Source organism: Canis lupus, chromosome 15, assembly GCF_048164855.1.
Source record: "Canis lupus baileyi chromosome 15, mCanLup2.hap1, whole genome shotgun sequence".
Taxonomy (NCBI): Eukaryota; Metazoa; Chordata; class Mammalia; order Carnivora; family Canidae; genus Canis; species Canis lupus.
Window position 1 is genome coordinate 46,209,656 of NC_132852.1, and position 27,951 is coordinate 46,237,606.

Consider the following 27,951-nt stretch of genomic DNA (forward strand, 5'->3'; position numbering starts at 1 on the left):
GGTGTTAAAAATCTTTTAATATCAGGGAAAAAATGTTCTGCTTAGCATGTAAAATATGTTTTAACATCACAGATCCTTCTCTCTCTGCTTAATAAGCTATATAGTTAACACATTCGTTTCTATTTTAATCTCAATAGTGTACCATAGTATTGTAAATAACGATCCATTCTGTTTAATGGACATTTCTGGAGAACCTGCAGCAAGTCCATATATGAGACTGGGATGTAAGGATAGGGTCAACCTGCCTTGGGCCCCCGCCAAGCCACCGCTCACTTCTGAATGAGGACTTCCGGCCTGCACACACGTCTCTATACGGACCTTGAGGAGGGCTTATGTAGACGGCTCAGAGAAAAGCCTGGATAGAAACGGAAGGACTTGTAGACAGAAAAATGTTCATTAAAAATTGAAAATCCGCCTACAATGATAAGCAACCTTTATGACTAGCCACCTGCAAAATCTGAACATCCATTAGAACTCTCTTAAGGGGCAAGGGGCTCTTTTAATTCCCTTTAACCTGTAAGTTCCATTGAGTGACAGATATGATTTATAAAGGCTTTATCAAGTCAAACCAAAGTCCAACAATACGAGATCCATATCTTAGCATGGCCTGTTATGAATATACAACTTAATACCAAGAGAGATACTTCTTATCAAACTCTACTGTATCAGTAATGTTAGACCAAGATTGAAGTATATTTATAGTTTGATATTATATGGTATTCGGTAGTAATAATGCTAATATCAAGATATTCTCGAGTGCTTTCTGTATAGAAACCTCAACAAGGCAAATTAATTACAGTGGATCTTTAGCAAGATAATTTGTAAAGACTACTGAGGTCCTCAGGATACAGATTTGAGCATTAGTTTGGTAAAATAAAACTTAGAACAAAAGTTTTAGGAGTGTTCTAACCTATGAAAATTAGTTTTAAAGGCTTTCGTGAGTGCTTAGTCTCTGGAGGGTGATAGTCCTTTGGTAGCCTTCTAGTGACCTCTGCTGGCACTGCTTTTTTTTTTTTTTTTTTTTAAGATTTTATTTATTTATTCATGAGAGACACAGAGAGGCAGAGACACAGGCAGAGGGAGAAGCAGGCTCCATGCAGGGAGCCCGATGTGGGACTGGATCCCGGGTCTCCAGGATCATGCCCTGGTCCGAAGGCAGGCGCTAAACTGCTGAGCCACCCAGGGATCCCCTGGCACTGCTTTTTACACCCAATTGCTTGTCTTTGTCATTTTTACATCTATTGTAATACTGTTTTGAAATACTTAACTTTTACATGATGGCAGCATCCTGAAAACAGTTAACAAGTTGTTTAAAATAATCCTAAGTATGATTTATACAGTAGCATTCAGTAAATTAGATTTGATTTTGGTTTTTAATTCTTCTAACAGTTTTCTGTAAAATGAAGAATATTTTAATATTCCTTATGTGTGTAATAATTACAGACAGCAAATGTGTTACTAATTGCATATTTTCTTTCTATAAAAACAGAGCTTTATTTACAAGAAACATTTAAGCCTTTAGTGAATATATCTCCAGACGCAAGGTAAACTTGTAAAGTTTTTCTCCTTTGAAAACATTCTTTCAGATTCTTGTTTCTGTGATCAATAGATTTTTTTTTAAATCTACATAGGGGACAGCCTCCGTAATTCCAAATATTAAATTCAGTAAATTTAGAGACAATAGCAATCAGCCATTGTTTGTCCCAGGGATCGATAACAGGCTGGGAAAGTGGTCATACTGCCACACAGACCATCAGGGGAACTTGTTAATAATACTGCCCATTGCTGGGTTTCCCCTGCCACATGGCCTCTGGAGGGTCATGCCCAGGAACGCACATTACAGCAGCTCCCCCAGGGGTTGACTGTCTGCCTCAGCTAGACGTTGGTCCAGAGGTAGTCGGGAGAACGTGTGCCCCAGCATGTGACAGGTGACCCAGGCCTTCCAGGCTCTGATACATTTCCACAGTGTATGAAAATATTCTCCAAACTCTAAGCACTAGCAAGCAAAAGTAGAATACTGAATTTTATTAGTTTATTTCCAAGTCCTAAAAAAACAAAACAAAACAGATAAACCCACCAGCCTGCTGGTTGGCAGCCCCAGGAGAGGCCAGAGCAGCCCATCCGCTCCTTTGGGGCCTAGGCCAAGCTCCCTGTCACCTGGGCCTCCCTTAGTGGCCCTAGGGGTTCAGCCCTGCCGTGTCTTAGACAGCAGTGTTCAGTACTGTTGGAAACCACACTCTTAGAGATCTGTAGCTTGTGCTCATATCTGGAATTAACTCAGACTGGAAAATCAAAACATTTACTGAGATACCCAATTTAAAACTTTTCCAGAACACTGCTTTAAGTCCAGTCAACCTTTTGTTGCTCTGATGTGAAAACACTGAAAATGCTTCTAAAGCAGGGGTGGTCCAGAATTTTACATCTTTCTTTAAAGCCTCCTAACAACTTTGATGGCTTTTCCCACAGCCTCTTCGATGCTGTATACTCGTTGATCAAAAATAAAATCCACAGATTGCCAGTTATTGACCCTATCAGTGGGAATGCACTTTATATACTTACCCACAAAAGAATCCTCAAGTTCCTCCAGCTTTTTGTAAGTAGATTTTAGTGTTTCTAAAGACGTAGCTGCATCTACTTTAACTAATTTACTTCAAGTAAATTGGCTCCTGTCACCCTCAGTAGGAGACGTTGTTAATTTTGGAATTGGGATTGTTAGGAGGTCTCCATTTCTCAGCTGCAGTTTCTCAACTTACTACTATTTAAATTGTACATCCTCCAAGTTGATTCCAATTAAAAAGCAATTGCTTTTCGGGGCAAGTATCAAAATAATAAAAACATTTGGAATTCTCTATTTAAGTTAGAATATTTTATCGCCTAAAATATGAGGGCAGTAAAGCAATATACAAGTCATTCTAATTAAGAAACTGCTATGTGAGATAAATTGAGCCAATATTTATAGCAAATTGCCTTATGATGCTTTATTGGTTTCATGGTTTTGGAAACATTTGAAAAATACTGTCCCTGGGATTATCTTACTGTAAATTGCAGTGACAGAAAAACACAAAGCAAATACAATTTTGGCAAGAGAGTACCATGTTGGTCCAAATTCAGGCTTTATTATCTATAGGTTTTTCTCAACTGCATTTGGAATGAGATGTCTTCTTAATCATAATATTGACCGCTTTGGTCAATATTTAAGAGGCTCAGAAGGACCAGAGTATTTACAAGAGGGCTTTAATTTTTTTTCATTTAGATTATATGCAGTGAATTTGAGGCTAGAAGTAGTTGGTTAGCTAGGACCAGTAGGAGGCATCATTCATGGTTCAGAAGAGATGACATGAAGTCATTTTTTTTTTTTTTAAGATTTTATTTATTTTGTCTACGGCCATACCACCCTGAATACGCCCAATCTCATCTGATCTTGGAAGCTAAGCAGGGTTGGGCCTGGTTAGTACTTGGATGGGAGATTTTATTTATTTTAGAGAGAAAAGAGGACAGAGAGAGACTTTTAAGCAGACTCCACGCTGAGTGCAGAGGGCCACCAGGGGGCTTGATCTCACAACCCTGAGATCATGACCTGAGTGGAAATCACAGGGTCAGATGCTTAATCTACTGAGCCACCCAGGCGCCCCGTGAAGTCAAAGAACTTAATAGATATTAAAAATCTACATCACATTAGCTTCCCCATATCCTTCCATTAAGGAAGTAAAAGAGCATTTCTAGTGTGATACAAAGGAGTCAGTGCTCCTTCTCCTGGAGCCCTGCCTCAATTTTGCCAGGCAGAAGCACAGAGGGTTCAGTAATAAGGAGAAATCCCTCGTCCATCAAGCCACTTCTACATTTTAGTAGTTTACATGTAAAACTAACTCTCTTCATGGTTAAATAAATGCCAAGAAAGAAGGTAGGAAATTTACCAAAACACGTAGTATAGAGATGGTGGGACAATTAGGGGCGTATGAAGATTGTGGCTCAGACATCACCTCTGCTTGCGGAGCCGCCTCAGCATCAAGGCTGAGTGGGACCCAGGGCAAGGCCTACATGTGTCAGGCTGTCAGCCCCTCTACTCCTCAGAGGAATCACGTTAAGATAACGTTAATCATGAGAGCTATATACAAGCATTGATGACGTGTCAGCTACTCTCCTGAGCGCTTCACCAGACACAGCTAATCCACACCTCTGCCTCCCCAGGTAGGTATTTTTATTAATCCCATTTAATAGGTGGTGAAGTGACTTTTTGGGTCACCACTGGCAAGTGGCAGAGCAGTTTCTGAGCGGCGGCCTCCCTCCCCACTGCAGCCTTGCCAGCAGGGAGGCCCTTGCCAGCGGGCTGTGATGTAGCTCAGGCCCCAGGGGTTAAACCCACCCCAGGTCTCCCAGATGCCACGAGGTCCAGTCCAGCCCGTATTCATGGCCACAATGCCGCAGACCAGAAGTCCCCGCAGGAGGCAGGCCTTGGGGAGAGTAGAGGAGGATGCCTCTGCAATACTGCCTTATATTTGGGCCAATATGGTAATTAAATCCTGCTCTTAGAATATTCCATTAGAGGTTTTCAGATGAAAATACAGAATTTTATATAAATTTCAGACCCTGATTTTTTTTTTTTTTTCTGAATTGAGATCATTTTCTGAGAAAAAGTGGCCTTAGCCTTGGAGACATTTGACAGTTAGCCTAAGCGTGGAATGGAACAGGGGTTATCCTGCATCACGATGGGCTAGATGACCTAATAGGTCTTTCTTTTTTTCTCTAAATTTCTAGGATTCTCATGATTTGAATATTGATGAACTCTTTGACTTGAACATTTTGTTTCTTCTAATTGTTCATCTTTTCCTGATAATTATAAGGTACACCAGGAGGACGGAACCAACCATACCCTTTATACAAGGTGGATTTTTGAAACCGTAGACCTTATTTTGTTTTAGTCAAACGTGACCCTAGACTTCTCTCTTCTGACTTCTCCCTCCTCCTCTAAAACAGCCCATGAAAAGAAAAGTGAACTTTCAAAGGTTCTTTCAATTCTGTTCAGCTGGCTTGTTCCTTGCTCCTAGTAATCACAAGCTGAAGTCCTCCAGAGGAGAATGCAGGAGTAGGGTGGGACGGGGTGAGGACTAACTTAGCCGCAGCACAGACTGCTCCCACCAAACGCTCTGGGTTTGGAACTGTAGGGGTTCTTCACAAATGTATTTAGTGCTGACGGCAGGACATAAGAGTAAAGGATTCTTGGTGGCTATGGGTCTTAATTTCCAAAGAGACCTCTTCTTCCCTCTTCTTTCCACATTTTCAGTGAGTGAAAGAGAAGGGAACATCACAATGTGCGTGCTCTACACTATTTTACTAAGTAGTTAAATATAAGTTTAGACCTATCAGCCGATTTGAACAAGAACTACGATTTTTATATGTAACATTTCCATGTTAATTCAGCCATCTGGGTAGATTGGTAGAGAACACTAACTTATAATGTGTTATACATAGTTTTTCGTCCAAGTGTGGACGTGTGAACATTATAAAGGTCTGTCTGGGCTCTAGAGCACTTGTATTTATCTTCCTGTTTAGATGTCTGATATGCCAAAGCCTGCCTTCATGAAGCAGAACCTGGATGCCCTTGGAATTGGGACCTACCACAACATCGCCTTTATCCACCCAGACACTCCCATCATTAAAGCCTTGAACGTCTTTGTAGAAAGACGAGTGTCGGCCTTGCCTGTGGTGGATGAGTCAGGTAGGGGGTTTGGTCACACGAGGGCAACAGAGACCATGCTTTGTCTTCTGGGGGCAGACCTATTGTTAAGTGGTCAACTGATCAGATCGGGCGGGTGGTGGGCAGGGGTTGGGGATGATAATTTGGATATGGCGGATCAAGTCAGCACCAAGGAACATTCAGGTTAATGAGAACTCTAAACTGGCTTATCTTCACATTTTCCATTAGGATGTGATTTCATGTTTATTTAGACAAATTTGTTATTTAGCAAGGTTGTTAATTGCTAGTGTCTGGTTGAGATGGATTTTAAATGTTATTTTTTGTTTCCAAGATATTTTTCTAACATATGTTTTCATTTTTAGGAAAAGTTGTAGATATTTATTCCAAATTTGATGTAATTGTAAGTATTTTTAATTTTGTCACACCTGTCATCTAGAATGTATTTAAAACATAGCTTTTCTGGATGTGCGGATCAGATTCCATAGACTGCCCATACTCATTGTACTTAGCGTTCACTAGGCTTAGCAGTAAATAATATATTAGCATTATATAGTCATCTTTTCAGTTCATGTGTAGTTTATCCATCACTGCAGCATGTGTAAGTATCTTAAATTGCCCTATTTCTGTGTATGAAATGTTAATTCTGCCAACAGGCAAGTGCTTGGTGCACACATGATTTCGGGAATCCCTTGCTAGATAGATCCCATTGTTTGCTGATTGGGAAGCACTATTCTAAAGAAGAAAGCAAAAGTATTGAAACTTAAAGTCCTGTTTTTTTTATATATATATTTTTTTTTTTTTAAAGATTTGATTTATTAGAGCACATGAATGAGCAGAGAGTGGCAGAGGGAGAGGGAGAAGCAGACTCCCCACTGCGCAGGGAGCTCAATCCCAGGACCCTGGGATCATAACCTGAGCTGAAGGTAGATCCTTAACCACCTGAGTCACCCAGGTGCCCCAAAAGTCCTACATTTTAATCCCTGATGTAAATCTACTAGAGGTAGTGCTACATCTTTCCACTGGATGCTTGCTTTTCCTCATTCATTTTAAATGCACTTCCTTAGGGGCACCTAGGTGACTCAGTCGGTGGAACGTTTGCCTTCGGCTCAGGTCATGATCCCAGGGTCCTGGATCGAGGCCTGTATCAAGCTCCCTGCTCAGCAAGGAGTCTGCTTCTCTCTCTGCCTGGCAGTTTCCCCTGTTTGTGTTCTGTCAAGTAAAATCTTTTAAAAAAAATAAATGCACTTCCTTAGAGTTTTATGGTATTTCTAAGAAAGGGAACTGAAACTCTGATAGGCCCAACTGTGCTCATCATTTTTTGACCTAATGTTGGATCCCAGCGGTAAATATTTCTTTTCAGCCAGCTGTCTCAAACCCTTTTGTTTCATTTATTCTGCTTAACAATAACAGACATCAAAAAATAGACTAAGTGGAATCTGGTTGAGTAGGACCCTCTGAGGTTAAAGCCATGTGCATCTGGGGCCCGTCTGGCCTGCCCTTCCTCCATGATGTCTGATCCTGAGGAAACCCTGCTCCCTGGGCTCACAGGGAAAGCCCCTCGTTGCCGGCACCGTAGGGCGCTTCTTATCCTTTGCAAATGTTAGTCCACCTCTCCAAAGACTTGATTCGCTCAGGCTATAGAGCCTTGGGTGGGGTAGTGTATCAACCTTGATACATAGACACTATGTATCAAGGTTGCTCCACAACAAAGGTATACCTCATCTGTCATAAGCTGTAGTTATTAATGATGAAATAACACCAGCGGCATGTTCTAACCTGTATCTAAACTGACATAAGATGAACATTAATGTTTTTAAAGATCAGGTCCCTTTAAACTTAACTGATTTTGGTTATTAATGTAAATGGAAATAAAAGGACATAATTCATTGTTACTTTATTACAGAACCTTGCTGCTGAAAAAACCTACAATAACCTAGATATCACAGTGACCCAGGCCCTCCAGCACCGTTCACAGTATTTCGAGGGTGTTGTGAAGTGCAGTAAGCTGGAAATCCTGGAGACCATCGTGGACAGAATAGTGCGGGCTGAGGTGAGGCAGCTGGCCACACTCCTCCCTTCCTCCCTCCCCCGCATCCCTGCCCCAGCCTCCACACCAGGTACTCACTGGCAGTGATGCTGTGGGACTGGGACTGGGAATCGCAGGAAAGCAGGTGAAGCAGTGGTGAGTCAGTCGGATATTGTGCCTTCCCTCTCCAGAACTAGCATGTCACTTGAACTGTAGGCCTGGAAATGGTCATTGAATTGAACTAATAAGTAAGAGACTTTCATGATTTAAAAATACATAAGTAGGAAAACAAATGTCCCAAGAGCTTTGAGTTTCATTAGGGTATTTATGAATTTAAAATTAAAAATGTGTGATTATATAGTTTTAACAAAGTGAATGATAAAATGTCTTATGATCTTTTTAAGTTAATTTTCCCTGTCTCCTGATTTAAATAATAGTAGGTGGTCTAATAACCACCTCCTGACCCTCAGCACTAAGGTGCCCTCGTACCTTACTGCATGTAGGATTTGGGGATGTACTTTGGGTAACACAACTAACTCAGGATAACCATCCCCCCAAATCATTTCTTTCCTTTCCTATTAGACAGGGATAGGAATGTTTTCCTGTTTATCACGCTCTAGGACTTGGAGGATGCAATCATGTTCTTTCTGGAACAATCCCCTAGTAGGCAGGATCTATTCATAATGGCACGTCTGCTCTGGTACTTTTTATTTATAAACATGAGAATGCAGTCCAAGAAGAAAAGTCCCTAATAATTTCTTAGGCTCACAACGGGCGATCTTAACATGACATATGTAGGGGGTGGCATCAGAACACAGTCTCCATTGTGGGAGCCATCAAACAGAAACACAGCCATGTTGTTGTCATTGAGTGTTGAAGACTTCCACCTTACCCTGTACTCACCTGAGGGGAGCCCCCTACCCCCCCTTACCACTGTCGTGGCTTTTGAAACCTATTTCACTAGCACCTCCATATGAACTCTTTCCTTTTTCTACTTGAATTTAATATCCAGCATTCTAGTTTTCCAAAGAGTTTTAATTGACTTAGGAATACATCTTAACTTTTTAGTAAGGTCCTTAGAATTATGTGCCTTTGGAAGATCATAGGTAATGATCCTAATTATTCATAAGGACAATAGACATCCGTATAATGGAATCCCTACATAACAATGTAGAAGAGTTTTTGGTTGATACAGAAAAAACATCAATGTATTAAGAGAAAAAGCCAATTACTACATATAATATAATTCTATTGGGATCCCTGGGTGGCGCAGCGGTTTAGCGCCTGCCTTTGGCCCAGGGCGCGATCCTGGAGACCCGGGATCAAATCCCACATCGGGCTCCTGGTGCATGGAGCCTGCTTCTCCCTCTGCCTGTGTCTCTGCCTCTCTCTCTCTGTGTGTGACTATCATAAATAAATAAAAATTAAAAAAAAATTCTATTCATTTACATGCATCTATATAAGTAAAAGAGTCTATAAGAACCCACAGCACAGTAATAACAGTAGCCGTTTCTAGGTGGCAGAGTTCTGGCTCAGGGGGAAAACATGGAGAATGCAGTGCTCCTCAGGTCTCAGCTGTCTTGTTTGAGCATGTATTATTCTCAGGTAAAAGAAGTAATTGGCTTGTCCTTTCAGTTCATCTGGCAAGCAACAGAAACTTCTAAGGAAATGGGTCATTGAGAAAAATAAAGCTGTAATTCAACACTTTTCTCATTATGCCTCTTGACTTCTTTCCCCATTAAAATAAATTCTTCCACCTGATGACTCCTTGCTGGTGGACCAAGGCCAGTTTTAGCTTAAATACAGTTGTTGGGGAAAGGGTTTTCAGTATCAATGATGATTTGGTTTATTTATATGACATATCACACCAGCTTTTTGATACCCAAGAATATTTGCTAGTTTAGACTCAGCAACAAATGCCAAGAAAATATTTCTGGTCATCATTTCTGCCTGGTAGAATTAATTCTCCAGGTGAGTTGGCCGCCCCTTGACCTTCAAAAGAGTTATTTAATTAGCATTATTGAATGTTAACAGCAACAAAGTGTGTCACATATAGACTATAAAGCATTCTCTGACCTAGATATAAGCCGTTATTTTAATTTATGATTTATAAACTATATAATATAAATTAAAATAATAGTTAAATAATTGTGTTGTATCACAGGAATATTGAAGACCCTAAATTTTTGAGAGAAACTTAAAGTTTTTTTTTTTAAAGATTTATTTATTTATTTATCATAGACAGAGAGAGAGAGAGAGAGAGAGAGAGGCAGAGACACAGGAGGAGGGAGAAGCAGGCTCCATGCTGGGAGCCTGACGTGGGACTCGATCCTGGGACTCCAGGATCGCGCCCTAGGCCAAAGGCAGGCGCTAAACCGCTGAGCCACCCAGGGATCCCCAGAAACTTAGTTTATTTAAGTAATCTCTACTTTCAACATGGGGCCCAAACTCAGGACCAAGATGAAGAATCGCATGCTCTTCTGAGCCAGCCAGGCGCCCCTAGGGAATCTTTTATAAATGATGTTGTCATGAGCAAGATAACAAAGTAATTTTTTTTTTAACTCAAAGCAAGCTAGGACATGAAACAGCATCCCCAACACAGTATCAGAGATAAATCTAAAAACAGAATTTCCTTCCGTTTCCATCTCCTTCCTGTGCCCCCCATGGTGTGTGTTGGGGGGCGGGGCGGGGCTGCCTACTTGCTAAAGCTCAGAAAAGAAGCTCCACGCCTGCTCCCTCCTTCTGTGTGCTAAGGATGCTTTTATTAGAGAAATACCTCACAATGTTGGCCATTCGTTTATAAAAGACCTCAGTAGAAAGTAAGATGTGGGGCAACCCTGGTGGCTTAGCAGTTTAGCACCACCTTCAGCCCAGGGCGTGATCCTGGAGACCAGGGATCGAGTCCCACCTCGCTCCCTGTATGGAGCCTGCTCTTCTCTCTGCCTGCCTCTCTCCCCATCCATCCATCCCTCCCTCCCTCCTCCTTCCTCCCCCTCCCTCTCCCCCTCCCTCTCCCCCTCCCCCTCCTTCTCTCTGTGTTTCTCATGAGTAAATAAATAAAATCTTTTAAAAAAAGATGTATAAAAAAAGGAAAAAGAATCACACGAAAACACTTTTTTTAAAAAAAATGAGATGTGAATACAGTCTGTTTCACTTTGTTATAGTTCCTTTATCGTCTGACCTATAGGAACATTTTAAAATAAGAACCTCATGGAGAAAAGACTATAAAAAAAGGAAGAGCCATGACCTCTTCTGGATATCTTTCCCATGTAAATCCATATCTGATAGTTATTAGAAACTGAAATACTTTAAAAATTTTAAAGCTTATGTTTAAGAATATCATGGCTACTTAGTACTTCGTGTTTTGAGTTGTATCATTCATATATTCATATTCTGAAAGTTGAAAACAGGAGGACACAGCTGGCTAATTTTTCCTACAAGTAGTTAAAATCAGCATTGCATCTTGACTTTAGAGCCTAAGACTTTTCACGGTTCTGTACACTGGTAATGTCTCTTATTTGCAGGATGGTAATCCCCTGATATGGTATGTGAAAGACATTTTTGCTAATATCCATCTTAGAACCTTCTGTAAACTTTGACATATGACCTGTTCTCTTGTTTGCAGGTCCATCGGCTGGTGGTAGTGAATGAAGCAGACAGCATTGTGGGTATTATCTCCCTGTCAGACATTCTGCAAGCCCTGATACTCACGCCTGCAGGTAGGTGTGCCGACTGCCGGCCCTCCCCTTAGGGTGCCCGATGGGCAGGGGGACGGGCAGGCGACCACTAGCAGCTGCTCCCCACTGCCCACATAAGATCTTGGCTTCATGTGCATTCCTCTGTAAACTGTGTTCATTTGCCGTATGGTTGTCCTTCGTAGCTCCACTGCTCTAGTTGGGTGAGAGAGACAAGTTTATAGAATGTACCCTTGGGAGCCTCCGGATTCTGTGCCAGAGTCACCTTTTCCATGAAAAAGCTAAGACATCTCTAGTTTTGATTTTTAGGATTACTACCTGGAAAACCTAGGAGGGAAATTCATCAGATGCTAACTATTGAAACCATCATCTACCCTTTAAAAAAAAAAAAAAAAAAAACTAGTGTTTTGAGTATATACAACAAAAGACCTAAACCCAAACTTTTTTCCATTAATACTGTATTGGAAATTACATTAACTACAAAACAGCATTGGTGGCTACTCTCATCATCTGCCAAACCAACCCTGGAGCACGCACTCAGGCCACAGTGGACAGGGGAGGAGGGGGCTCCAGGAACGAGGGGCTGGCATCTCCTGTGTGCCGTGTTTAACAGTGACAGGTGGGCTGAAAGGTCCTAAAACCACCAGCCCTCTCTTTCTCCTCCCTGCTGCTCCCCTTTCCACCCCCATTAAGTACAAGCAGTCCAGCCTTGGGCCACACTGACCTGGGCCAAGATGTGCCAAGACCGCAGACCAAGTCACTTCTAAGAGTCCGGAGTATACATCAAACACTAAAGTGTGCATGTACCAGAGAATTCTTCTTGAGTTTGGAAATCAAACTGGCCAAGACTAGGTTTCAGTCTATGCTCATCTTGAATCCCTGCCACCAGCAAGAAACATCACAGCTGCCACATGAGAGCACCAAGGACGTAAGTCCAGTAGCCCAGCAGCACCTGGAGGTTGTCCATGGAATTGGAAACTCTGGAGATGGGGCCGTGTACAGTCCTTTTCAATCTCAGGTGGTAGGGAAACCGAAACTCAAAATAATCTTCATAATCATGAAATAGGGATAAAATGACTAAATGAATGTGAGGCTGTTGACAGCCTTATCTGTAATAACCTAAAACTGGAAATAACCCAAACACCTCACAGAAGCAGCAGATAGCCTTACAGTTGTTCTGTGGGTGCCCCACAGCATTGACCGTGAACCTCCATTGCTCTGTTCGACCTCACACACATGATAGCGAGCAGAGGAGCAAGACCAGTCCAGGGAGTGTGATGACGCTCACAACTTACACAGCTCCTTCCTGCACAGGGGGAAAGGCCTCCTCAAGAGCAGACTCCTTGCAGGCACACATAACCTGGCACCTTCAGGAAAACACCCCTTTCCTGGGCAGCAGGCCACGGCCGAGGCACATGTTGGCCCAGCAGCATCAGGGTGAATGTCGGCCCTCCTTTGTCTTGGGGCCAAGATTCCTTTTTTGCAAACTCGAGAGTAAACAAGTCAAGGTCTTTATCCTCTTTATGCCTACTGCCCCAGACCATAAGAATGAGAATGTTGGCTGGGACCCTTGGCTGGCTCAATCAGTGGAGCATCTGACTCTTGATCTCAACTTTGTGAGTTCAAGCCCCACACTGGTATAGAGATTACTTTAAAATAATTTTTTTTAAGTTTTTTCATTAGGGCACTGTGGTGGCTGGCTTAGTCCATGGGCATCTGCCTTTGGCTCAAGTCATGATTGCAGGGTTGTGGGATCGAGTCCTGCATTGGGCTCCCTGCTTTGCAGGAGTCTGCTTCTCCCTCTGCCCTTTTCCTCTGCTCATGACCTCCCTTCCTCTCTCAGATAATTAAATTTTTAAAAGTTTTTTTAATTTAAAAAAAAATGAGAATGTTGGGCTGGATGCATTTACATTTCCATCCACATTTGATATTTTAAAAATTCCAAGTCCCTAATACTCCTCTGTGGGGAGGAACCCTGTTCCACAGCCGGAATTTGAAATGTGCGTTACCATAGAAATAATGTTCTAAAGATAGTTGAATTAGAATTCTCTACAACATAGTGTGTAGAACACTATTTGGGAATATGCTCTGTGTTCCTAATAACTGCGTTATGAGTGAACATTTGGAGCAGAACTCTCCCGGAACTCAGATCAGCTCCTTCAGACGTTCACACACATGAGAGACGGTGCTGGGTAAGCATCAGGCGAGGAGTCCAGCCCGGTTCACCTGACTCCCTCATGCCCTCAGAGCTACCTGAGTGTGGGCAAGCTACTCACCTCGTGTAGCCCCTGCCCATGCAGCTATGGAGAAAGCAGGCTGCCACAGGCCCTGCATCCCTCCTGAGGTGCTCTGAGTTGAAACCAAAACCAGGCATGGATCCGTTTGTGCACGACAAGGCACCGCACCCTTGGGGAGCTGCACTGCTGGGTGGGTGTTTACAGACTAATTGGTAAGAAGCACTTTTAGAAAGTGTCCATCTTTACACGAATAAAAGATACCACCAGAGGTTATTCTTTTCCACAGCTGATGGCCACGGTCTTCCGTTAAGGATACTGAGTTGCTGTAATAAGAGTTTCTTTAGAAGTAGCTGCTGGAAGAACTTAGGCTGTCCAAACGAACCTAAGTATATGCACACACGTCACTAATGAGTACATAGTCTGATGGCAGGAGCTACTGCTTTTTTAGCTCCTTATTTTTATAGACCACTAATCTCTTTCAAAAATTTTCTTGTGCCTGAAGATAAAATAGAAGCTGCTGTGAGAAAAGTGGTAGCATTCCTACCAACCCGTTTGGAAATACGCCAGCCAGATATGAGTAGTTGTGAATGTGCAAATATCCATAAATATGTTTAATGCTTTTTAAAACATTTTTATGAGTATGTACAGGTGCACCTCAGAGATACTGTGGGTTTGGTTCCATTTGCATGAAAGCGAATATTGCAATAAAGTGGGCCCAAGGAATTTTAAAACTAGAACCTACACGCCTTCATCGAAAGACACTTTATTGCTGAAACCCGCTGACCGCCATCTGAGCTTTCAGCGAGTCCTGATCTTTCTGCTGGTGGAGGGTCTTGGCGCCGCCGGGGGCTGACCCATCAGGGTGGTGGGCGCTGGAGGCCGGGCGGCTGTGTCTCGTTTTATTCCTTAAAACAAGCCAACCGTGCAGTTTGCCGCATCGATGGCTCTCCCGGCACGGACGGTTTCCCTGCAGCCGGCGGTGCTGCTCGGTGGTACTGCACCCCCCGGAGAGCCGCCTTCAGAACAGTGCGTCCTCGGGCCCGGGGGCTGCACCAGCTAAGCTGCTGTCCTGCTCCCAATCCTTGGTTGTCGTTTCAACCGTCTTCACGGTGTGTCCACCAGGAAGAGGCCAACTCGGGAAACCACTTTCTTGGCTCGTCCCTGAGAAGCACCTGCTCGTCCGTTCACGTTTGGTGCTGAGCTCACAGCCATTCAGTCCCTCGGCTCCACTCCTCGTCCGGTTCTCTCGCTGTTTCTTCGTTGCTCTATTTCGAGAACACAGGCACAGTAGACTTAGCATCATCCTTAAGGACCCTGAGATTTTCAGAATGGTCACCGAGCACCAGCTTCAGCCTCGTCACCAGCTGCACTAGCCCCTCACGGGAGGGTCAGCCTGGCCTTGGAAGCCTCGGAGCCGGCACTGACCTCTCCTCTCCAGCTGTGAAAGTCCTAGCTGGCAGCTTCTTCCAGTAGAACCTGTTTCATCTACACTGAAAATGTGTTCAGTGCAGCACCCTCATTGGTTATCTTAGCTAGGTCTTCTGGAAAACCTGCTGCTTCACATTGCACTTCCGTGTCGTGGAGGTGGCTGCTTTCCTTACACCTCCCTAACCAGCCTCCCAGCCTCAGACTTTCCTTCTGCAGCTTCCTCCCCTCTCAGCCGTCCTAGAACTGAAGGGAGTCAGGGCCTTGCTCTGGATTAGGCTTTGGCCTAAGGAGACGTGTGTGATCTCCTGCTGTGATCTCCTGTCGGAACCACTGCCACTTTCTCCACACCAGCAGTAAGGCTGTTGCTCTTTCCTATTATTCATGAGTTCACTGGAGTAGCACTTTTTTTTAAAGTTGATTTAAGTAATCTTCTACACCCAGTGTGGGGTTCAAACTAATGACCCCAGGACCAAAGGTCGCTCTTCCTACTGAGCCAGCAGATGCCCCTGCAGTAGCACTTCTAATTTCCTTCAAGAATGTTTCCTTTCCAAAAAAAAAAAAAAAAATGTTTCCTTTCATACAACTTGGCTCACTGTTTGGTAAAAGAGGCCTGGCTTTCCACATGGCTCACACCAAACTTAATCACTTCTAGCTTTTGATATAAACTAAAAGATGTGCAACTGACTGTTCTTTTCACTTGAACATTTAGGGGCCACTATAGGGTTGTTAACTGAGGGAGGCCCAGGGAAAGGGAGAGAGATGGATAGCAGCTAGTCAGTGGAGCACTCAGAACACACACATTTATTAAGCTGCTCTCTTATATGTGTGTGGTACGTGGTGACAACAAACAACCACAATAGTAACATCAAAGATCACTCACTGAGAGGCAGCCTGGGTGGTTCAGTTGGTCAAGCTCAGGTCTTGATCTCATGGATGGTGGGATCAGGTCCGGCGTCAGGTTCCATGCTCAGCAAGGATTCTACTTGAAAGCTTCCCTCTGCCCCTCTCCTCTCTTCCCCTTGCCTCTTTCTCTCTCTCAAGATTCAAAAAAAAAAAAGTCACTGATAACAGGTATAATAATGAAAAACAGGTATAATAATGAAACAGCTTGAAACACTGTGAGAATTCCCAGAATGTGACAGGCACAGAACAAATGCTTCAGAAGTTGAGCTGCTGTGACTGCAGGTGGGGGTGAGGAGCTTGGAGCCACCTGCTCGTTTCCCATCCCCACCTCCAACATCTAGAACATTCTCTCTCCTAAGGCACTGCAGAACCCAGGGAAGACCACCAAGGAGGAGGCGGAGCACCACTCCTGCTGGGTGTAGGACAGGCCCAGCTGCAACATATTTTTACGTTGCTTTGACACTTTCATTTCTCCATCTACCAACAGGTGCCAAACAGAAGGAGGCAGAAACAGAATGACCACTGTGAGTGGAGCAGCCCTTGGAGGAGAACTTGAACAGATTCGGGGTCACGCTTTGCCTCATGAACACGGACCGTGACAGAGACAGTAAAATGGCTAAGAATGTATATCAGGGTTTAGTGATGGGTATTTTTTCCAGTGATATTGAAACTGAGCATAAGAAACAGAGTTTATGTGTTTGAAGATTCAGGCTTGCGTTAAAGACTGTTTTCAGACGTTTGTCTGAACGATTTCAAATGCTGTATGTTATTAAAGTGCACTGTGTCCTGAAATTCTTATTACTTTTCATTTCAAAGAATTCACTGGTCTGTAACAGGTAATATGACATAAGGCGAGTGCATGGCCTATTCAGACCTAGTGCCTTATGTCAGAACACGCGATATGTCACCATTGCGGCCCGTGGCAGCTGGAGCCACACGGTGCTGGGGCGTGAGCGTCTTTGGACCTTTACCAAATCAGTTTGTTTCCATTAGATTTGTCGAACAGTTGTGATTTGGATATAAATAATTACTTTATAAAACTTTAACGACAGTTTTATGTTTAAGTGTTCTGAACTATAATATAAACAAAACTGCTTTACAACAGCTTTATTTATTTCTACTTTCATGCAGTTTTTTACACATTGTGGTGGGTAAGCTTCACCACACCCATCAATAAACCATTGGTTGTTATTTTTAAATGGCAAATTTCTCATTTAAGTTTGGATCTGGAAAGGACAGGACTTCTCAAATAGCCACTGTTAGGTTTTAAAGGGTGAAGTTTCTGAAAAGCACGTGTGGAGAGCTGTTCTGTGAGACTGAAACCAGGCAGCGGGTGTGAGGAAACAAAAGTGCCGGGAAGATGTCTATTTTTTTCTTGTGTATTGAAATGTAAAATCATAATGTTTGTATGATTGCTGATGCGATTGTTTTTGTAAATTTTATTGTGGCATATACAGTATTGTCATATGATTGAAAAGAAACACAACGTTTCCTAATGTAAGTGCTCTGAAAATGTCGACACTGTATATATATGAGTATAGTTTGATTTTTTTTTTTGTTTGGGGTTTTTTTTTTTGGCAGATTGAAAAATTAAAATAAATCTTACTATCGACCATTTTGTTAAAGTTCTTTAAAACACCATGTATTTCGGGGATCCCTGGGTGGCGCAGCGGTTTGGCGCCTGCCTTTGGCCCAAGGCGCGATCCTGGAGACCCGGGATCGAATCCCACGTCGGGCTCCCGGTGTATGGAGCCTGCTTCTCCCTCTGCCTGTGTCTCTGCCTCTCTCTCTCTCTCTTTCTCTCTCTGTGTGACTATCATAAATAAATAAAAATTTTAAAAAAAATAAAATAAAACACCATGTATTTCAACACACATTAATTAAAAACCTATATGCTGTTTCCCACTTAGATGTTTCTCCCCAAATGAAGAATATGAATTCTCATTTTCCTGTTTCCATCATCAGAAAAGAACCCTTAATGACTTGATTCATAAACTTTATCACTCTCCATTATTAAATAGAACGTATTTAATTAAAAATTGATGTGCACATTTTCTTGTGCCCAGCCATCAACTTCTTTTATTTCCTACTAGGACAAATAGAGAGCATATGAGTCTGTTTTCCCAGAGAAACAACTATGGTTGTGACTTAGGTAATAGTTGAGAGAAAAGGAAAAAAGGCACAAAGCTACCAAACACAGTGTTGCAACTCAAAACATCTGTTTGCCATCCAGCCCGGGTCTGTGTAGCACACACGCGTGGGGACTACACCATGAGCAGGTGTATTCTGTATGTATGTGTTCAGAAAACAACTTGGGGCCATTTACAAAGCAATGTGTTAACCCTTTCTCCTCCCCACACACCTGCAAGCCTTCGGTGCATCAGCTTGAGTGGAATGGCCACTTCTCAGACAAAGGGCTGCTCTCTGGGAGGCTTTTCCAGCCAGCGATAAAAAACTGGGTTCTAGTGAGTGTCCTCTCGGTGAAAACTGGCACTTCAGCCAGATGCAGAAAGGATTCTACAGGAAAAGCTTCAGCTTGGGAGAAAGCACCTCACTGGCTGAGCATGCAGCTCCCTTCTCTCCCAGGGCTCACAAGCAGGCGACCCTGGCCCAAGGGGCTCCCTGTGGCACCAGCTCTGCCCGCCCCACTGGGGCCTTCACACTGTGGGGGAGCTCACCGCGCCCCAAGGCTCCTGAACCAACGAGTGACAAAAGCAAGAGCAGATCGTTCCACACATGGAGGGCATCCGTTGTTTTACGTCCCAAATCTCTAAGAAAATTTAACAGGCTTGTTGACCCGATAACCTTTTTTGATTCTCCTACAGAAATCCTTCCAGAGAGGGAAGCCCATACTGCAAGTCAGAGCAGTGTTTCCGACGCCTGCATGTGCAGACACACTCCTCTTAAATCACTGGTTCACCAGGAGAGATTTGGGACCCTAGGGGACATCTGGCAAAGTGGAGACCTTTTTGGTTGTCACCACTAGAGGTGAGGAGATGGGTGTGCACTGGCCTCTGGTGGGTGGAGGCTACAGAGGATGCCCTCCCCCGCCCCATGACATACAGTATCCAGCTCAATATGTAAGTAGTGAGGTTAGACACTTTGCCCTAAACAATTAGAATCTTCTGGGTATTTTGGTTACATTTGCTACTTCCTTACTGGATCCATCTGTGTTTGGGGAAAAAACATTCAGCAGGCAGCCTTTCTGGGAAGGGAGACAAAATAATCCACAGGTAGGTTCCACAGAATTTATTTCCAAAGCTCTTTGACCAAAAAGAGAATTTTGCTTTGCATAATAGCACTCTCGGGAGAAAATTGCAACCCATGGGGAAATACTTGAAAAGTAAGTTTCACTGTCATTTTCATAAGGAAATCTAGAACAGGTTCCACATGTTTTTCACATAAAATTCCTGATAAAACTGGCATAGTTGTAAGTCTATGTAAGGAGCATACTTAAGACACATTCATAGGAAACCCCTAAAATCCCCTCACATTGTGGATATAGCCCGATCTTACTTCTTGGACTTAACACACTGCACAGAATGTACCTTAGATGCCGACCAGAGCGAGGACATGGTACGATTATCACTTGGCTCTCAAAGATCCTGAAGATCCTTCCTACAGGGAGGTCGGAGAAAAGCCAGGTACCTACTTCCTTCTAGACACTTGCGTGCTGGCAACGCTGCGGACCTCCACCTCCAAGGGACTCGAAGATGCGAACCGGAAGGCTCACAGAAACACTGCTCTGACCAAGAATGGGCTTCCCTCTCCCGAAATCCCACATCACAATCACCTGCTCTCTTTTGAGACCAGAGCCTAAAGGGGCACCTGCTTCCAGTAGCTAGAGATGCAGGATTGGTCCCACGCATCACAGGAGCTCCTGGCCCCTCCCAGTGCTCCAGGCCAATGGGAGAGTCCCCACCACGACAGTCCCAGCACGCAGGAAACCCCGCCACAGGTCACTGGTGCCCATTTGCCACAGGCCGAGAGCCACCTCCCGTATGCCAGCCACCCTTCCTCCCACCCCAGGGACAAGTGCTCTGACCTCGTCCAGGCACAGAAGCTCTCCCTCCTAGCCCAGCGCACACGCCTGTGCCCGAAGGCCCAGGTTCCTCCCTTCCTTCATACCTCCTCCAAACTGTGTATTTGAGGCTCAGGAGACTGAAGAAATGGCCCAAAGCCAAGCCTTGGGCTGCTTGTGGCCACAGGCTCAGCTCTAAAGACTCAGTGGGACCTCCAACTGCCACCAGGCGGCCTGACGACCTCCAGGTCGGCATGGATCTGAGGATGGAGAGCTCCCCCTGCCCGTGGCACAGGCGCACCCGAGGCCCTCTCCAGTGTGGCAGCCCCCTGAATATGCTCCCTGGCCAACGAGGCCACCCGGGCTGTGGTGTCACCTCCCTTCCGGCCGCAAGGCCTCCGCAAGGCCTGGCCGGGGGGGATGGGGAGAGGGCCGCCCTCAGGAACCGGAACCTCTCTTCCTCTCATCTCCCTGCTCCGAAACCAGCAGGGGCCCCTCAGTGGGGACCAGGCCCCCGCCGCCTTCTCCACCCGCACGCCCCCGGCCAGGCCTTGCCCGCGTGCCCACCGGCCTGACTGGTCCCCACCTCCCTTCCCACCTGCAGATGTTCAGCTGCTCTCTCCAGGCCCGAGTCACACGCCGCGGCACCACGGAGGCCCCCAGGACTCCCAGGACTCTCCACGGCCCACGGACGACGGCCTCCCGACGGCCCGTTCCACCCTGCTCCTTCCTGGACAGCGGACGGTGGCGCCCAGGGTCAGATGCGATTCTCAGCACCGCCGTGCACACCAGGAAACTGCTGGAAAATCCCCTTCCTGGCCTGGCCCTTCCCTGGGCACTGTTAAAGAGATGGACAAATGCGTGCGTGCGCGCGTCCTGTTACCTGTAAGGCTTCTCCCTGAGCGCCGGAGGGCCCCAAGTGTTAGTGGCCGGCGTTGTCCTCACTGTGTCCCTCAACTGGCTCCTACTCATCCGCACACTCTTACTCGGGCTCATCTCTGGGCCTGAGGGGTGCGTCGTGAACGTCTGTCCAATGTTTGATGATGAGTGGTTGGACAAGGCCAGGACATCAACGATGATCGAAGATCGTGAGGCTGGTGACGTGTCCAATCACCCGAACCTGTTCCCCTAAGTGGCCAGGGGACCTGCTAAAGGTGAAGAGACGCCACAGAACATGGAGTGTCCTCCAGAAATTCGGGGGCGGCCGTCTCCACCTTAAGCCTTCATATTTGAGTTCTGACACAGGGATTCCAGAAGACAAGACAATGCTGAAGGCAGGCTCCGGAGGGCGAGCGCCCTGCTCCTGTTCTAACGAGGGGCCGTGCACACCCATGGTCGCAAGGTCTCGGGGCGGGGGGGGGGGGGGGCGGGGGGGGGTGCGGCGGGGCTGCCCCAGGTGGTTGAGGTGCCAGGGGCTGCCAGGCAGAGCATGAACAGCACGAGGGACAAGCTCCCTCCCCTGGGGAGGAGAATGGAGAAAAAGCAACACCGGCTCCAGGGAGCTGGGAGTGGATAAGAGCAGAGAGACATGCACCAAGACAGCCCCTCCAAGGCGCAGAGGATCAGATGAGCTCATCCCTGAACTTCTTAAAATCCAGAAGCAGCCATTCCATGATATTTTGAGAATTCCCATGTACTGTCTGTTTTGTGTCTTGTCTCCTTTATAACAGCTGAAACAATTTCCAGAAACTTCCAAAAAAAAAAAAAAAAGTGCCATTTGAGGAACAGCCTTTGGGATAACTCCCAATCAGAAGTGGCAGGAGGGGGAATCCCTGGGTGGCTCAGCGGTTTAGTGCCTGCCTTTGGCCTAGGGCGTGGTCCTGGAGTCCCAGGATCGAGTACCGCATCGGGCTCCCGGCGTGGAGCCTGCTTTTCCCTCCTCCTGTGTCTCTGCCTCTCTCTCTCTCTATGGCTATCATAAATAAATAAATAAATATTTATTAAAAAAAAAAAAAAAAAAAGAAGTGGCAAGAGGAAGGAGGGGGCAGGTGGGTGATCCCTGGTCGGGAGATTGCCAGGAAACCAGCCTGGAATGGCAAAATCCCTGTTACTTCTCAGGACCCCATCAAAGAGAAGACTTGTCTCATGTGGATCAATTAGAATTCAATATTAATTTATTTAACAACTACTTTGCTGTGCACCAAGAACCTACCATGGGCCTGCTGGGCACTATCCACGGGGTCTGGGCCACGTCTGTCAACATGACAGACCTCTCCCCTCAGGAGCTTACACTCTAGTGTGCAAGCAGAAAAAAGTAGAGCAACATCACAGAATCTTAAGTTCCAGCTATTTCCTCTTCCCGGAACGGCCCCCCGGCCCCCACCCCAGATTTCAGCTCAGCCACCTCCCTCACCACCTTCAAATCTCACTGAGATCTCACTTTCTGGATGAGGCCTATCTTGCCCACATTCTATTAATAATTACTAGCGCTACAAATAACAACAATGCACAGGAAAAGAAGGGGGGAGGAGAAGCTATAAACTATTGAGTGCTTTTCCTGCCAGGCACTCTCCGGGGCCGGCACACGTGGTCTCGGATCCTCACACAGCATCTGAGGTAGTCGGTGTCGGCACAGAAGTGGAAACCTGGGGAACGCCTGGGTGGCTCAGTGGTTGAGCATCTGCCTTTGGCTCAGGTTGTGATCCCAGGTTCCTGGGATCATCCCTCCGGGGAGTCTGCTTCTCCCTCTGCCTATGTCTCTGCCTATCTCTGTGTTTCTCTCATGAATAGATAAAATATTTTAGGGAAAAAAAAAAAGTGGTAACCTGGCCAAGCTGGTACCACTTGGAATTTGAGGACTTTGGGACTTGATAACAGGCCTCCTTCCAAAGCCCGTGCTCTTAACCCCAGTTCTAAACAGCTACTGTGGGTTGAGTTGTGTTCCCAAAAAAGATTTGCTGAAGTCTTCACCCCCAGTGCCTGAGAACGTGGCCTTAACTGGAAACAGGGTCGCTGCAGATGTGATCAAGCTCAGTGAGGTCACACTGGAGTAGGGAGGGCCCTTCTCCAACAACTGTGTCCCTTTAAGGAGAGGACACACCAGGAGAAGGCCCTGTGACTACAAGAGCAGACTGGTTGGTGTGACAAAGCTAGGTACCGAGGAGGTGCTTGAAATGTTCCATAATAAAAAGAGGTTTTAAAAACTTTACAAAACATTTTTTACAGAAGTAAGCCATTTGCTTTCTTTTTAAAAATAACTTTATCTTAACGTAGACACAAAATCAAAGTTCACGAAAGGAAGGGCGCCTGGGTGGCTCAGTTGGTTAAGCATCATGACTTTCGGCTCAGGTCATGATCTCAAGGTCCTGGAATCGAGTTCCACATCAGACTCCCCGCTCAGCAGACAGTCTGCTTCTCTCTCTGCCCCTCCCCCGGCTTGTGTGTGCTCTCTCAAATAAATAAATAAATAAATAAATGAAAAATGAAATATACAAAAGGAAAGATACAACAGAAAATAAAAAGCAGACATGAGGTTTCTCAAATGGCGACAGAGGTTCATCTTCTGGTACCCTGAAACCATTTGCTAGAAATAGGGCGCGCTACTATTATTAGCACATTGAAAGGAAAGTTGTCTTCAAAAGTAACCATATAATAGACTGCAAACATCTTAACACACTTAGTGATGAATAATTAAGATTTGTTCATTATACTTGTGCACCTGATGGTTCTATTTATCATACTATAAATTAGTTGACCCAAATGCTATTTTTTGAAATAAGCTTTTTTAAGAAGGGTAAACAGTTTTTAAAAGAGAACAGCGTGTACTTTCTTCTATTATTTGCAAATTGCCTGGAGGAAGAGTGGTCCCCACCTCGGTTGGTGAAGCTGATAGTGTGAGCCAGTGGGGAGCACAGCCTGCAGCGCAGGGAAGTGACAGGGCGGCCTCCCCATCGAAGTGTCCTCCATCCTCCGCATCTTTGAACCCTCCTGTAGACTCGGTTTTCAGGGGACAGTCACTGAGTCAAGGAATACTGACCTGGGGGGCAGCCCTGCTCCCCCTAACCTCTCGCTCAGGTCTCTGTGAGGCACCAACCCCCCGCAGGAGCCCCTCACCATCCATTCCTCCGGCTGCCCGGCCTCCTCATCCTGACTCCACTGTCCATGCCAGACACTACCAACCCCCACCCTTGTCCTCCAGGAAAGCGCCCCTCCCCCCGGCCAGCCCCCACCCTGGGCACCTCTCCATCCGGCATGGTCCTGACTGATCCCTCCCCTGACAACCCCCCAGGGCCTTGCCACCCCTCCCTATAGGGCCCTGGCGGGCCCCCAGCTGTCACTTCTTCATGTGTTTAGTCTTCCATCATCTACCATTAATTTATCTTCAAATTCTTTGCAAGAAACGCTAGTCTCCTCACCCTGAGTTCAAAATCATGAGGTAACCCATCTGTTCCCATTTTCTTTTTTTTTTTTTAAGATTTGTTTATTTATGATAGACATAGAGAGAGAGAGAGAGGCAGAGACACAGGAGGAGGGAGAAGCAGGCTCCACGCCAGGAGCCCGACGTGGGACTCCATCCCGGGACTCCAGGATCGCGCCCTGAGCCAAAGGCAAGCGCCAAACCGCTGAGCCACCCAGGGATCCCCTGTTCCCATTTTCTTAAAGGTATCACTCACGAGCCTTGCTGTCCTCCTGCGTCCATCAGCACTAATGACTTCTAGACCTGCTGCCCGGCCACATGCTTGTCGATTTCATTCTTTCAAAAACCAGCATTTTACTTTGTTAATATTTGTTTTCTGTACCTTTCACTTCAGCTCTTTATTTTTCCTTCTTTCTGCTTTCCTTCAGTTTATTACTTTCTTCTCCTAACTTCTTAAATGGGTCATTAAGCTCAGCAATGTTCAGCCTTTTTGTTGTTGTTGTTCTAATGTAAGCATTTAAGGTTAACTTTTTCCCTTTTATGGCATCCCATATACTTCCATTTGTAGCATTTTTGCTGTCAGCTTAAACAGTTTCTAAATTGATGATTTCTTGTTGACCCATGAATTATGCAGAAGTATATCTCCTACCTTCCAAATGCATAGGGTTCTCTATGTTCTGTTATTGATTTCTAACTTGATTGCATTGTGGTCAGAGAATGTGGTCAATAGGAGTTCTTGGAAATGTGTTGATGCTTGCTTTATGACCCTCTACATGCTCAATATCCATAAATGGCTTATCCCCATCTGAAAGAATGTGTATCCCTTTTCATTTGTTGAGACCATCCATCCTTACTAATTGTTAAAGATGATTTCACCTGGGTCACCTGGGTGGCTCAGTGGTTGAGCATCTGCCTTTGGCTCAGGTAGTGATCCTGGGGTCCGGGGATCAAGTCCCCCATTGGGCTCCCTGCAGGAAGCCTGCTTCTCCCTCTGCCTCTCTCTCTATGTCTCTCATGAATAAATAAATAAAATATTTAAAAATAAAAATAAGGGCAGCCGGGTGACTCAGCGGTTTAGTGCCTGCCTTCGGCCCAGGGTGTGATCCCAGAGAGTCCCATGTCGGGCTCCCTGCATGGAGCCTGCTTCTCCCTCTGCCTGTGTCTCTCTCTTTCTCTCTCTGTGTTTCTTTCATGAATAAATAAATAAAATCTTTTAAAAAGTAAATAAAAATAAATAAATAAAATAAAAATAAAAATGATTTCACCAATCCACTACTAAAAGGTATTAAGGTATCTTATATGATGTCAATTTCTCTTTGCAATTCTGTCAAGTTTTGCCCAACATATTTTTGCATAAACAAATGTTACTGGTCATGTAAAAGTTTAGAACTGTAATATGTTCCCGGTGCACAAAACCTTTCATCATCATTTAGAGATTCTCTGTCCACAGAGAATCCACTTAAAAACCTATTTTGGAAAAAAATTTAAAAAAAAATTTTTTTTAAGATTTTATATATTTATTCATGACAGACACACAGAGAGGATCATGCCCTGGGCTAAACGCAGACGCTAAACCACTGAGCTACCCAGGGATCCTCCGGAAAAAAATTAAAAATTTAAAAAATAAAACTATTTTGGGTCGGGCGATTTGAACGAGATGAAGATGGGACCGAAGCCGGGCACAGGCAGTGGACACGGTCCTGCTGAGAGCCGAAGTCCATCACCAGTGATAACCTAAGTCAACATGACATGCTGGCCTGCATCAATGAGTCTCTGCAGCTAAATCTGACAAAAATCGAACAGTTGTGCTCAGGGGCTGCCTATTGTCGTTTATGAATTTGCTTTTCCCTGGCTCCATTGCCTTGAAGAAAGTGAAAATTCCAGGCTAAACTAGAGCATGAACACATCCAGAACTTCACAATACTACAACCAGGATTTAAGAGAATGGGTGTTGACAAAATAATTCCTGTGGACAAATTAGTAAAGGGAAAGTTTCAGGACAATTTTGAATTTGTTCAATGGTTCAAGAAGTTTTTTTGATGCAAGCTATAATGGAAAAGACTATGACACTGTAGCTGCCAGACAAAGTCAAGAAACTGCAGTGGGCAGCCCGGGTGGCTCAGCAGTTTAGTGCCACCTTCAGCCCAGGGCCTGATCCTGGAGACCTGGGATCAAGTCCCGTGTCGGGCTCCCAGCATGGAGCCTGCTTCTCCCTCTGCCTGTGTCTCTGCCTCTCTCTCTCTCTCTCTCTCTCTCTCTCTCTCTGCCTCTCATGAATAAATAAATAAAATATTTAAAAAATAAAATAAAAATAAAAAGAAACCGCAGTGGCTCCCTCCCTTGTTGCTCCAGCTCTGAACAAACCAAAGAAACCTCTTGGCTCCTGCAGTGCAGCTCCACAGAGGCCCACTGCAACCCCTAAGACTAGCCTGGGTATGGTGCAAAAGAATCCTGGTGTGGGCAACGAGGATGACAAAGCAGCTGAATTGATGAAGCAGGTCAATGTATTGAAACTTTGCCGTTGAAGACTTGGAGAAAGAGAGAGAGGTCTACTTTGGAAAGCTAAGAAACATTGAATTGATTTGCCAGGAGAATGAAGGGGAAAACAATCCTGTATTGCAGAGGATCATGGACATTCTCTATGCCACAGATAAAGGCTTTGTGATACCTGATGAAGGGGGCCCCAGGAGGAACAAGAAAAGTATTAACAGCCTGGACCAGCAGAGCAACATCTGAATTCTTCACTCCAAATCATGTGCTTAACTGTAAAATACCCCCTTTTATTATTCTTAGAGGACTCACGGGTTTCTTTTCATGAGCAAACAGTACCTCTTCTAAAAGTGCACTTTGCAGGAGTTCCACCCCTTTTCCAATGAGTTTGAGTTAGAAGCTTTTTCCCTGGAGCAGAGTAGTATTAACATCTAGCTGGGTCACCTGGGGAACAGAGAGGCTGACCATGGGGCTCACCATGTGGACGCTGGTAACACTGCTGGAGAAGGTGCTTTTATGTCATACACTGAGGTGGAGTCCTCAGTAGAGAAATGTAAAGACTGATTTGAATTTTAAGCTAATGTGAAATCTTGGCAGAGAATGTTTTAATAAACGAATGCCTTAAGGGTATTTAAAATATGCTTCTGGGCAGCCCAGGTGGCTCAGCGGTTTAGCGCCACCTTCAGCCCAGGGCAGGATCCTGGAGACCCCCAATCGAGTCCCACTTCAGGCTCCCTGCATGGAGCCTGCTTCTCCCTCTGCCTGTGTCTCTACCTCATTCTCTCTCTCTCTCTGTGTCTCTCACGAATAAATAAATAAAATCTTAAAAAAAAGAAAAACCTTTAAAACAATAAATAAATGAAATATGCTTCCATGTTTCAAAATATAAAATATAACCATGATAGGAAAACAAATTAAAAAATTAAAACTATTTTGTTTTATGTCAATGAAGCTTCACAGGGTTTCTATTGGCTGGTATTTGGTTTATCCTTTTCCCAATTTTACTTTCAATTTTTCTGTATAATTTCATGAGTTCTTACAACCAGAAGGACTTAAAACCTGGAATTTTAAAAATCAGCAGGCTCTGCTCTGAGCCAGG

At 44.8% G+C, this 27,951-nt stretch overlaps 1 protein-coding gene, 1 long non-coding RNA gene and 1 pseudogene across 12 annotated transcripts in view; 2 read left to right on the top strand and 1 right to left on the bottom strand.

Annotated features, from left to right (window-relative positions):
* PRKAG2 (protein kinase AMP-activated non-catalytic subunit gamma 2) overlaps nucleotides 1–17,597 on the top strand; it is a 265,070-nt gene extending 247,473 nt beyond the window's left edge. For all 11 annotated transcript variants that reach the window (XM_072776912.1, XM_072776910.1, XM_072776911.1 and 8 more), the window contains 7 exons: nucleotides 1,490–1,544; nucleotides 2,467–2,593; nucleotides 5,551–5,716; nucleotides 6,058–6,095; nucleotides 7,599–7,745; nucleotides 11,347–11,440; nucleotides 16,472–17,597. In XM_072776912.1, the coding sequence (XP_072633013.1) occupies nucleotides 1,490–1,544; nucleotides 2,467–2,593; nucleotides 5,551–5,716; nucleotides 6,058–6,095; nucleotides 7,599–7,745; nucleotides 11,347–11,440; nucleotides 16,472–16,503 (659 nt within the window). In that variant the 3' untranslated portion in view covers nucleotides 16,504–17,597. The remainder of the gene's footprint in view (nucleotides 1–1,489; nucleotides 1,545–2,466; nucleotides 2,594–5,550; nucleotides 5,717–6,057; nucleotides 6,096–7,598; nucleotides 7,746–11,346; nucleotides 11,441–16,471) is intronic.
* LOC140605020 (uncharacterized) lies at nucleotides 14,314–20,810 on the bottom strand. Its single transcript, XR_012007816.1, has 3 exons — nucleotides 20,604–20,810; nucleotides 15,962–16,116; nucleotides 14,314–14,918 (listed from the first exon to the last, which is right to left on the bottom strand). It is a non-coding gene; the product is annotated as an uncharacterized lncRNA (long non-coding RNA).
* A 270-nt stretch (nucleotides 20,811–21,080) lies between these two features.
* LOC140604511 (microtubule-associated protein RP/EB family member 1-like) lies at nucleotides 21,081–27,491 on the top strand (annotated as a pseudogene).
* The last annotated feature ends 460 nt before the right edge of the window (nucleotides 27,492–27,951 follow it).